Raw genomic sequence first — 12,326 nt, forward strand, 5'->3', positions numbered from 1 at the left:
GCTTTATCTGACTTGACATTTTTAAAGAAAAAATGTATTGTTCCTAGAATTCTTAGAACTGCATAGTTTTAGATTGATTTATTGAGAATGGAAATTCAGAGTAAGGGGTTATCAGACTGGTGCTTTTCATTTTAGATTTTCATGAATTCGAGGTTGAAAAACTTTTTTCACCCGCCCGTTGGTATCTACATGACACTACAGATATATTTAGCATTTGGGCTGTAGGAAGCCCCTCCAGGGAAACAACGCTGTTGTTGTTAGCTACAGTTCAGCGTCTTTAATGCAACATGTTCGAGAAAGGGAGTGATACAGGCCTAAAGATACATTTCTTATTGTCCAAATTAATTTTCTACACTTTAGAGTGTTATGGCATATCTATACTACTATTATAAAGAGAGAACTGTGTCCTTTGAGCCGGGTAAACTTGAAAACTACACCACCAATCTCAACACCCAATACAGCGTTGGAAAGGGGAGGACGAGGAGATGGACATAGGCTATATAGATGGACCCATTATACATTAGAAAGGGGGGCGCCCTCAGTCGTAAAGTAGTCCCTTGGGGGCGTTGGGCGTTGACATGTGAGAAAAAGTGGGAGTTAACAGGGGCAGGATGTGGGCGTTAACAATGGCAGAGTGGTAGGCAACTTCACGCTGCTGCAATGTGGGCGTCGTTCACAGCGTTCAAAGAAACCATTCACATAGCCAACAGTACGAGAACACATTATTAGAGCGTTTTTATGGAAATGCAACGTTGTTCAAACACGCAATATTGACTCGCTTCACTCGCACACACGGCGTTACCGTGGCTGATATGGACGGGGCGCGGCTTCGAGCACAGAAAGGGGCACGCCTTGCTCAGCCGACCAATCACGCCACATTCGTTTGGCAGGCCTTGCGGGGAATATTAAAACATTAAAAACATTACTGCAAATCACGGAATGAAGCCACAGCGTTAACTCCGGAAGAACAGTAAGGTAAAACCGGAGAAATCCGTACAAATAGCAGTGCAGCGTATTTGAAAGCCACACAATTCAGTGCCTCACACAGCATTTGCTGACATCATGTACGGGGCGCGGCTTACCTCACACAAAGGGGCGCGCCTTGGACAACTCACCAATCACGCGACACAACTCTTGCACGGCTTGCGCACAATATTTAGAACACGTTACAAGAATTACTTACACTCAGAAAGAGGCGCGGCTCAGGGCATAAGCGAATGAACGTTTCAATGGTGGACAAAGTCGGGGGGACACTCACATGAATGGACTTCACTAAAACTAAATACACGCATTAAAAAGCTTTCACTGCTTCAGCGAAACGAACGAAAAAAGCACTGACACTAACAACAAGACGGGCGCACAGAAAGGAAGACTCGGACGAATGCCATTCACAAACTCACCGTTTGCAAGGGGAAGAATGGGCTTCCAAAAGTCACCGTTTTGAAGGTGAACAAATTGGGCACACGGACGTTACTACAAAATCAAAAACATATACGGGATTAAAAACGCACTTACAGTACCACCAATACCGCCGAACACAAACGAACACTCTGACCAATGCCATTCTGAAAGTCACCGTTTGCAACGTGAAGAATGGGCTGCTAAAAGTCACCATTTTCACTATTAACAAATCACAAGGCCAAACATACAAAGTTATAGGCATAGACTTAAGAGAAGCCTGCTTCACTCATGGGCAGTTATATGTTGCACTCTCTCGGACAGGGAATGTAGAAAATCAATTTACTCTAAATCCCAATTCTAATGAAACACAAAATGTTGTTTATCACAAAATATTAAAATAAATGTCTTCTTATTCATTAATAACACAACAACATTTACAATACTGACCCGGACAACGTCGGGACGGGCTGCTAGTTATGTTATAATTCACAAGTGTTGTATCTTGGCTATCTGATGGAGGCTGCAACATCTTGCTTTAAGTTAGTATTATAATGTATTGACATTTGTTTCCAAGTATCTGGGGTATATTTACAGAGAGGGAAATGCTAACGGAAAATGTCCCACGAACAATTCAGTAACCAATTTCATAGTGGTGTTTGGTCATGCCTGACACAAAGCCAGACGCAAAACCACAGTTGATGGACAGAATGCAGAACAATGTCATACATTCACCCCAGTACAGAGATCTGGGCCTAAATCCATCGTTTTTTGCACTCCACACCACCCCAGTTCAGACATGGCCATATGCAAATCAGCCTTGACCCTGTGCCTCATGGGAACAGTCCAGCCCGAACTGCCAAGCCATGTCTTTCCTGGACCGGAATCCAGCATCCTAGGACCGGTTTCTGGCTATCAGCCGTCTTCAGCCAGGATAGCTTGACTCCAGTGGTGTGGAGAGCATGGGACTCACGTCTGAGCATACCCATCCCACTTGGGAGTGGGATGGGTATGCTCAAACGGTATGGGAAAGGGAGTGAAACGACCTAAGCATAGATGATACAGGCCAAAAGATATATTTCTTATTGTCCAAATTAATTTTCTACACTTTAGAGTGTTATGGCATATTATGTTATAATTCACAAGTGTGGTATCTTGGCTATCTGATGGAGGCTTCAACATCTTACTTTAACTTAGTCTTATAATGTATTGACATTTGTTTCCAAGTATCTGGATTATAACTACAGAGAGGGAAATGCTAACGGAAAATGTCCCATGCAACAATTCAGTAACCAATTCCATAGCGGTGTTTGGTCATGCCTGACACAAAGCCAGACAGCAATAGCTCTTACCTGGTCCCATTTACTAGAGCAGAATTCTTTCAACTTGTCGTAAACCTCTTGCAGTGTGTGTGCGTTGGTCAAATTGAGAAAATGAAAAGTGTCGTAGAAAACCGAAAAGGCCTGCAAGCAAGAAATAAAATTTTTATGAATCAGCTATTGCTTTAGTGAGACATGTTTCCATGATCTGAAAAGAGAGCTGCCTAGTATCAAGAGTGTGATGGTCTGGACACTTCAACATAAGCTCATAATATGGTTCACAAAGAAAGTATATGGCATGTATACAGATGGCCTGACACCAGAAACAAATCAGACCATTTCTATCTGCCCCTGCCAGCGGTGGTCAAAGATTGAGGAGTGAACACTTACTTCCAAGATGGCACTAGTGTGGAATTGAAAGCTAGGCATCATAAAGAGCTTGAGTCCACGAGGTGTGTATTATCTTTGATTTCATTTAAGGGAAACAAACATAAACTAACAAATGAAGGTTTTTTACTTAGGGCATTTTTTTCCTGGTGAAGGACCTTTAGGCTCTAAAATGCATAGAGGAGTTACCACAATTGCTGTAAAGTATTGTATTCATTTTTTAGAATAAATATGCTGGCAAATGCTGCAGTCATGCTGATGGACTGTTAACACTGACATAATAAGGGTAGCTTATAAAGCGCTTGGTTACGCAGACGCGTGTCCCCGCGCTACAACTGAAGATCTCTGTGCGAGGTTGGAGGCCAGTGGTCAGTTATCTGGAGAGCAGGTATGTTTTTAGGTTCTTGCGGAAGCTGGCTTCGGAAGGATCCAGACGGAGATGGAGAGGGAGGGAATTCCAGCTTTTTGCTGCCAGATGACGGAAGGAGCGTCCGCCCATATGGGCCCTTTTGACCCTAGGAACCTGAAGTAGGCCCCCATAAGAGGAGCGCAAATCGCGTGCAGGTGTATACCTTGTCACTAAGTTCTGGAGTGGGATAGGTGATTTCTTCGCTAGGATGCGGTGGCATGTACAGAGGGCTTTGAATTCTACTCTGCTTTTTCCTGGCAACCAGTGGAGGGTTTTGAGAGCGGCTTTGGTGTCTGATCGTTTGGGGATTTTTAGGATGAGACGGGCTGCCGCGTTCTGTATTACCTGAAGGCGATTCATAGCTTTGCAGGTGGTACCCAGGTAGAGTAGGTTGCCGTAGTCTAGGCTTGATGTCACAAGGGCGTGTACCAGTGTTTTCCATGCTGACATAGGAAGGAGGTCAAGGACCTTCCTTATGGTTTTTAGGACGCTAAAACAGACACCTGCAACTCGGTCTATTTGGGGTCCAAAAGATAGGTCAGTGTCGAGCCATACGCCAAGGTTTTTTACTCCCTGGCGGGGTATGGGAGCTTCACCCAGGCATGGAGGCCACCACGCCGATGACCAAGCAGATGGGTTCCTCCCCACAACGAGCACCTCGGTCTTGTTGCCGTTTAATTTAAGGCAGTTGGTGGACATCCAGGTTGCAAGTTCTTGCATGCAATCCCTGAAACTGTCCATCGCAAGACCGGGTGCACGCGATAGGGAGATAGCCAGCTGCGTGTCATCGGCGTATGACACGATGCTCAATCCGTGACTCACGGCAATTGTAGCAACTGGAGAGACATAGAGATTAAACAAGGTTGGGCTCAGGGACGAACCCTGGGGAACTCCCTGTCCCAAACCTATGTCTTTCGAGTAGTGGTCGCCCTGGCGAACCTGGAAGCTTCTTCCTGTCAGGAAGGATTGTAACCATTGGAGTGCAGCTTCGGATATTCCTCCGTTGTTCAGACACTGTAGCAAGTTGTCGTGCGCCACAGTGTCGAAAGCTGCACTCAGGTCCAATAGGATGAGGGCCATGGTATGTCCCTCATCCACCCCCTGACGTAGGGTCTCAACTGCAGTGAGCAGATTAAGTCTAGAACTCACCATTTGTTTACAGTTCAACAATCAAAATGCAATCAAAATATTTATTAGCTTATTTTCCATTGTTTTGGATTCATATCTTGTGCACCTGATGTTGCTTACCTAAGGAAAAGTGTACCATTGTTAGAGAAACACAGCTGTACATTGGTGCCATTTAGTATAGCGTGGATCTAGTTCAAGTGGGCATGGAAGCGCCTGCCATACTAACAGGACATTCGTTGTGGATGGCTACAGAGAGTGTAGGAGAACCTTCACATACCTAAGGACCTTAAGCATTTCAGTGATACATTTGTTTTGGAGGAGGGCGGTTGGTGAAAGGGGCAATGGCGAAGAACAGCAAAGTAAGTGGGAGGCTGGAGAAAGGGAGGCGTCAACCACAGGAGATATTGGTAGATTTTATTTCTAACCTTTGTGAGTCAGACCTCTGTAAATTTGAACATTGTTATTAGTGCAACTGCATTCAGAAGCCTTTACAAGGTGAGTTACTTACCATAGAAGCATCACTAGCCTATATCTCTAATACTGAAGACAAGGATTATTCCACTAAATTCTAATTTTAAACCAACCGATTTCCATTATCTCCCCTAAAAAGATTTTTTTCAAAGTTGAGAAAAGATAAGGAATGTATTCAGTCTTATATAAAGAAAAAGCTGTTTTAATAGGAAAAGTCTGTCACCAAACTTCAACCACCAGATCCATAAAATACATACCCCAGCCTTACAAATTCTATTGCAAAACCTCATAGAATCACACCCTAAACCTAAAATGATTTACAATTGATCGCTATAGCAAAGCAGCACATACCACTGTTCTCTAATTATTTTAACAAATAAAGTAAAACATTTGAAAATTGAAAATGTGTGCAAGTATGAGGGGTCAGCCACCATAACCCCTCAGTAAAGAAGAAATCTCCACTCTCAATACAATAAACATGCTACTCCACACTTAAAAATGCACACACATGTACTACATATATTTAGGACCAAATGGTAAGGATCAATGTACATCATACATAGCTTCTAGAAGAAAAAAGTGCTAGTTCTTAGTTCAATGTGTGATCAAATCTTTACTATTTATTCTCATTAAAGGCTTTCTGGTCTGGATATTCCTTTTAACTATACCCTTAAACCTCCCTGCAGGCCCCCCATATAATGAAACAATCACTTCCCCACAACAGTTTCCTTAAACTTTCTGGCCATCATCTCAGCTCCCTCATGGACCTTTGCTGTCCATCTTACCGTCACCATCGTCACTTCTCCAAATTAGAGGTCCTAACTGTACTGTGCCTTCTCCCTCCACACCCCCTACCCTACTGGGATAGATTCCCCTACCCAGAAAAGCTCATTCTTTGCTTCAATTTCTCCGCCCATCTATTTCATGTTGAATATTAATTTGTCTTCTTCATGCCTCCTCAGCTCCAGCAGTTAGACTCTGGGTGGCATGTAATTGCCTGATGGTGTGCTCTGTGAAAGTTCAGGTATTAAACAGAAACCTCGCCATACATACTGATAGTCAGTCTAATTGTTAATGTTAATGTTAATAAGATTTTTAAACCGCTCTGCTACCCAGGGATGTTCTGGCACTGTACACTACCATCTAAGAGACATTATGCCTAGCACGATGGGCGGGAGCAATTTACCTGAAGAGCCAGGTTTTTAATCCTTTTCGAAACAGGAGCAGTTCTGTCGAGCTCCTTAGGGAAAAAGGAAGACTGTTCTATGCATTAGCGGTCCAATGTCGAAAACTCCTTCCACCCCAACTCTGTTTCGCAACGCGAGGAGGGAAACTTGTTTGGCTTGCATGGAACGAAGGGCCCTTCCCAGGACGTATCATTGAAAAGATTGCTTAAAAAATCAGGACCAGTGCCATTTAACTTTAAACACCAAACACAGGCCTTAAACTGAATCCGAGATTCAACAGGGAGCCAATGAAGGGCTCCAAGTTGTGCCCTAACCGAGGCAAACTTAGGAATCCCTGCGAGCAGTCTGGCTGTCGCATTCTGCACCATCTGGAGTCTTGCCAATTGTCTCTTCTGAATGTAAATTAAGAGAGCATTGCAATAATCCAGACGTGAGAGAATGAGTGCCGTGACTGCTATTTTCATACTATCTTCCGGGAGGGAAAATTTGATCTTGCGCAAAATGGGCAGGACAAAAAAACAGGAGGAAACGACCCTACTGACTTGATCGTAATAAGCCAATTTCGAGTCCACAATCACCCCAAGGTTTTTTGCCCTATCCACCGAAATTGGGAGTGTGCCCATTGTATCTGGCCACCAATCAGGTGTCCACAAATGGGCCAAGTTCCCAAAGATGATAACCTCGGTTTTGCCTGCATTAAGTTTAAGGCAGTTTGACGCCATCCATGCAGCAATGGCCTGCATGCAGTTGTGGCAGTTTGCACCAGTCTCTAACTCAGTGCCTTTTTTATTAGAAAACACAATTTGTGTATCATCGGCATATGTTAGCTGGAAGCCAAATGATCTAATTAAAGGTGCGAATGGAGCAACATAAACATTAAACAATGTCGGGCTGAGCGACGAGCCCTGAGGGACTCCACAAGGGAGAGAAAAAGGCTTAGAGCTGTCCCTGCCAAGATCCACTGTTTGTATTCTATTTGCCAAGATGATTTCAGAAGGTCCCAGGCCTTACCATGGACTTCGACCGCCGATAGACGGTCCATCAAAACTTTGTGATGGACCGTATCAAAAGCGGCCGAGAGGTCCAGCATGATGAGTATGGCTGCCCCACCCAGATCTAAGGCCTCTCTGATCTCGTCGGTAGATTTTATTAGCGCCAGCTCAGTGCTGTGCTCCGGACGGAAACCAAACTGCGTGTTATCTAGCAGGGAGTTGGACTGAAGAAAGCGACTAAGATGACCGTTCATGGCCCTCTCAATCATCTTACCCGGGAAGGGAAGACGAGAGATGGGTCTGTAATTACTCGGATCTGTGGGATCCAAGTTAGATTTTTTTAGTAGCTGCAAAATAGAGGCGGTCTTCCAGAGGCCAGGAAAGTGACCTAAGTTGAAAATTGAGGCAAACAGTGGAGTGAGAGCTTCCCCCACGATTTCTGGTATTGCTTTCAATACGGAAACTGGACAAGGGTCCAGAGGAGAGCCAGGCCGAATCTCTGAGATCAGTTTGATTACTCCTTGCTGTTCCAGTGGAATGAAATGATCAAATCTAGGGGAGCACCCTTTCTGATCAGCGCTTGCTGAGGACAACACCTCATTAGTGGCAACAGATGTGAGAGTAAAGGAGGAGAAAATGTTTCCGACCTTTTGTGAGAAGAAAGTGGCTAGGGTCTTGCACAGTTCAATGTTGCTTTCTATCTTGGGACTGGGGGCCGTTGTAAGCAAAGAAATAGTTTTAAACAAGGCTTTAGATGATGAGCTGGCCATTCTAACTTGTTCACCAAAATAAGCCTTTTTGGCGTCGCTAATTCGCCTGTGTGGTCCATTTCGATTTTCATTCTTCTGAGATCGATATAATCAGTACTACTGAAATGGTTAACAATAAACTTCTTTTATTAATATTATGAAAATGCTTTGGTGAGGTATTGGATATCGACAGAGAATAATGATGTGCAGAAATATTGCAACCTAAATATTGACTAAAATATTGTGAAAGTAACTATACAGATCTGTGCACCTTCACAATTTATGCATATTGTCATAGTACACAGATGTGGAGATGTCCAGTAAGCTACCTACCTTCACAATACTTTGCACTTATGTCAAAAGTGGTGGTGTGTAGGGGAAGAAAAAGGCTTCTGTTCCATATTTTGCTCTGCACAAATGTCCAAATATTGCCTAGTCCTTTATCATCAATTTGCATTTTTAAAGTGTGAAAAACCCAGATAGGACAGTCCAGCACCGTCAAGAAGAGGAAACTCGAGCATCCTTCCATTGGTTCACACAGGGATCTGCCCCCTTCTACCTGACACAATTTATCTTTGCACACACCAGCACAGGTCCTTCTCTCCCAGGCCCACCATCCATTAGTGACAGCAACCCCCTTAATCCCCAATTATGAGTTGCACTGTACTAGGGCGGATTTAACTCAGAGTAAATGTGCACAATCATTTCCCTTTATTGTTTGTTAAACGCCATGGAATTACCATGTGATCTGCTTTTTCGAGCCACAAAGCTATACTGAATTCCCAATTCCGTGGGGTTTAACAGATACATTTATCACCTGTTCTGAGCAGGTGGTAAATGTATGCTGCAGGCTATGTCTAGAGTAGGAGATATGGGATGGTGTGTGAGGAATAGTGGAGGAAAGGAGATACATTTTTGTAGCAGGGGGTAGCCTTTTATGCCTCTTGTTAGAAAAAAGAAAAAAACAGGAATGAGACATAGCTGCTGCAGCAGCCAAAGTCTCATGTGATTTTTCCAGACAGTTTTAACTGAAAAATCTTGTCAGGTTCTTCCACAACAGGGACGTCAGTTAGGGGTCGCCAGGGGTTGCAACTGCGACCCCTAAGGCACCTGTTGGGACCCCTGCCACCTTGCTTGCGAACCCTGTTTTTTGTCTGGTTTGGCAAGCGCTCTGGTACATAAAATGAGCCGCAGTGTGAGGCGCGCTTAATTGCACTGCTGTGCTGGAGCTCTGCCTGCAGAGACATCATGATGACCCGCAAGCTGGGCCTGGTTGTCACCTGTTATGGTGACACCAGGAGGGCAGGTGCAGACCTTGATTTGATACATTGGATGTATCTGCTGCAGACCTGGACAGTGACTTACTACATGTACTGCAGCTAGCAGCCTGTGTGCTTAAGTGCAAGTGTGCATCTGCTGCACCCTACCCTAGGTAAGGAGACCATGGTGGAGTATGTGCACCACCGTTTTTGGGACTGCCAACCAAATTCCAGGGCTGTCAATCTGGTAGCAAGCGAATGCTGATGGCTCTGGTAAAAATTATTGGCCAGCACCCGCACAGCAGTAAAAGCTGCAGTGACGCTGCATGGCTCCGGAGTCGAAGTCGAGTCGGGCTTGTGGCCGCTGTGTGAGTGCTGGGTATCAAGACTTTAGAATGACTGACTAGAATCAATGCACGTCCAGGACTGGGCTATGAGTTACTTCCTTCTATTAATTGTCACTCTCTGACTGAGTCCGATTGTCAAACCTCGGGCAGGGAGCAGGACGGATGAGGTCATGTTAGAGTGAGAATGACTGAGTAGTCACATTGACTCCACTAGAGTCTCAACTCTTCGACTTCCCTTGTGGTGGTGCTGGTCGTTGTGACTCCTGTGAGCTGGGGACCTGGTGCTAAAGTCTAACAGAAGCAAAACGTAAGTAAGTAAGCTTGCCTCTACGCAGCAGCTACACTCTTTTCAGGCTCCAAAACATTTGACCACATAACACCACATCTGAAGGACTTGAACTGGCTTCCTTTTGAAGCCAGAATCCAGCTCAAACTGGCCTGTATAACGCACAAAGCACTACACACGAACTTCCCGGCATATCTCGCCCAGAAAATCGTGGTATATGGGGGAATCAGAAACTCCCGGTCCGCCACACACCGTGTGCTGCAGCCACCTCGCTTCCGTAAGGAAAAAACTTATAACTGTGCCTTCTCTGGGGCTGCACCAAGAATCTGGAACTCGCTACCCTCCTCCATCAGCAGAATACCTTCTCTGTCAATCTTTAAAAAGGAAGCTAAAACCTTCCTAATGAGCAAATTCCTACCATAACTCTCTTTTGTCGCGCATACCGCCTTGTGTCATTGCTTTTGTTCCTATGCAAAATTTCCTGGTCTGCTTGGTTGCCCCTTCCTTGTACCGATATCTTACTTCTTCAATTGTATTGCTGGTTCTCTCTGCTTTTTGCTGCCATATCCCCCCTCATATATAATTGCTGTTTTTCTCTATATATTGCTGACATGTTGCTCTGCTGATTATTGTAATGTCTTGATTAATGTATATAACCCTAGTTTTTGTCCTAATATAGTCAATTCCCTCTATCCCGATCCATGTTTGTTGCCCTTGCCAAACCTGTACACAACGTGGTATCCCTGTAAAGCGCTCTGATACCATAACAGGTCACGTTCAAGCTCTATAAAACCTCAAATAAATAAATAAAATAAATAAGATTATCTGTTTTTGTAGTTGACACAAGATTTTCAAATGCTCTGCTAAACTTCGGAAATGATTGTTAAAGAGTACACAATTCAGGTTCAATCCTAGAAGTCTATCCATTGCTTAGGTAATATGAATAACACATTAATTGCCATTGTTTTATGTCGAATACTGCATCTCTGAAGCCACAGCATGTGCACGCTGGTCAATTAGTGATGTTGGACTGGCCAACAAGACATTGTCTGTTTTGAACACCACCAAGGCCGGAATGGCTGTATCATATATCAGGCAATGGGTGGGCATTTCCCTGGTAGACTGGAAGGGTGGGGGGCAGATTTTGTTAGTGGGGTACCTTTTGTGGCAGTGCAGCAGTGTTAAAAGCACTGTAAATTTCCTTGTATATTCAACAGTTTTCGGACAACAATAAAAGTGTCAAGTTACCTCCGGTGATTTATTAATGTACTTGCTGGAGAGACAGGGGACTTTTGTCTAGTGGCAGTGTTCACTTATCTAAAGTAGCGCAGAGGGTTTATATGCCTGCACAGTGCGGCCGCGGAGCCGGATTTGGACTCTTGCCTGCTCCGTGGCTTGGGTGGTGGGTGTCACTAGTCTCTAGAGTGAGTGACTGACTTCAATGCAAGTTCGGGAACAGACTCCCAGTCCCAAATGTGCCGTGAGTGACTTCCTTCACTTAATTGTCACTCTCTGACTGAGTCGGACGGTAGGACCTTGGGTGGGCAGTGTGAGAGTGAGACTGACTGAGTCGTCACATCGAATCAACTAGAATCTGGGCTCCCTGACTCCCCTCGTGGTGGTGCCCGTCGTTGTGACTCCTGTGAGCTGCGGGCCCATGGGCAAACCTCTAACAGTAGCAACAAGTTAAGTAAGATAAGATTATCTGTTTTTGGAGTTGACACAAGATTTTCAAATGCCCTGCTGCAAAACTTCAGAAGTGATTTTTAAAGAGCGCACATTTCAGGTTGAACCTTTCTAGCGATCTAGTCATCTTTTAGGTAATATTATTGGTGTATGTCAAAAACTGCATGCAAGCTGCATGGCACAGGTTAGAAAGTTATGTTTTTTCCAAGCTTTCTAGCCTTATGTTGTTAAGACAGATTTAGTTGTGTAGAAATACATTCTTATTATCAAATTGAATTCTGGTTTTGGCCTTCTAGGCCGCTTTCTCTTCTCAGACTCTTCTGAAAGTCGTTAAACTCCTCTTTGGTTACCTTCGGGATTAGTAAGGTCCCACCAAGATTTTAGCACATATGGAACTGCTGGCTCAGTTTCTGTTGGATGTTTCGTTTGAATTCCTTTGGTCTTCTACTTCAGCTGGGCCTTTAGTGCTGCTCAGTGTTTGTTGTGGTTAAACATGTAGAAGTTGGAATGGGCCAAGCACTCTGGAAGGACAACGATCTTTTTTAATGGGCGGTCACGCGTAATTGCATCTGTCATGAGAGCAAACAGCTATTTGCTCCATGTTCTTCCAGTAAATTCAGCATAGTGCAAAATGATAAGTTGCGTCGTGCCCCCAAATATTATGTGAATTCCTCGAGTAATTCTCAAAATATACATCACTTTTGGGCC

General features: G+C 44.3%; 2 protein-coding genes across 2 annotated transcripts in view; one reads left to right on the forward strand and one right to left on the reverse strand.

The window, feature by feature from the left end:
* LOC147710516 (ectonucleoside triphosphate diphosphohydrolase 8-like) overlaps window positions 1–12,326 on the forward strand; it is a 615,095-nt gene that overhangs the window by 396,895 nt on the left and 205,874 nt on the right. The window lies entirely within an intron of this gene.
* Window positions 1–12,326, reverse strand: part of LOC147710518 (ectonucleoside triphosphate diphosphohydrolase 8-like) — a 409,769-nt gene that overhangs the window by 30,875 nt on the left and 366,568 nt on the right. The window contains exon 8 of the mRNA XM_086921188.1: window positions 2,751–2,861. Coding sequence (XP_086777314.1) covers window positions 2,751–2,861 — 111 coding nt within the window. The remainder of the gene's footprint in view (window positions 1–2,750; window positions 2,862–12,326) is intronic.

The sequence above is a fragment of the Lissotriton vulgaris genome, chromosome 5 (genome assembly GCF_964263255.1).
Source record: "Lissotriton vulgaris chromosome 5, aLisVul1.2, whole genome shotgun sequence".
Classification (NCBI taxonomy): domain Eukaryota; kingdom Metazoa; phylum Chordata; class Amphibia; order Caudata; family Salamandridae; genus Lissotriton; species Lissotriton vulgaris.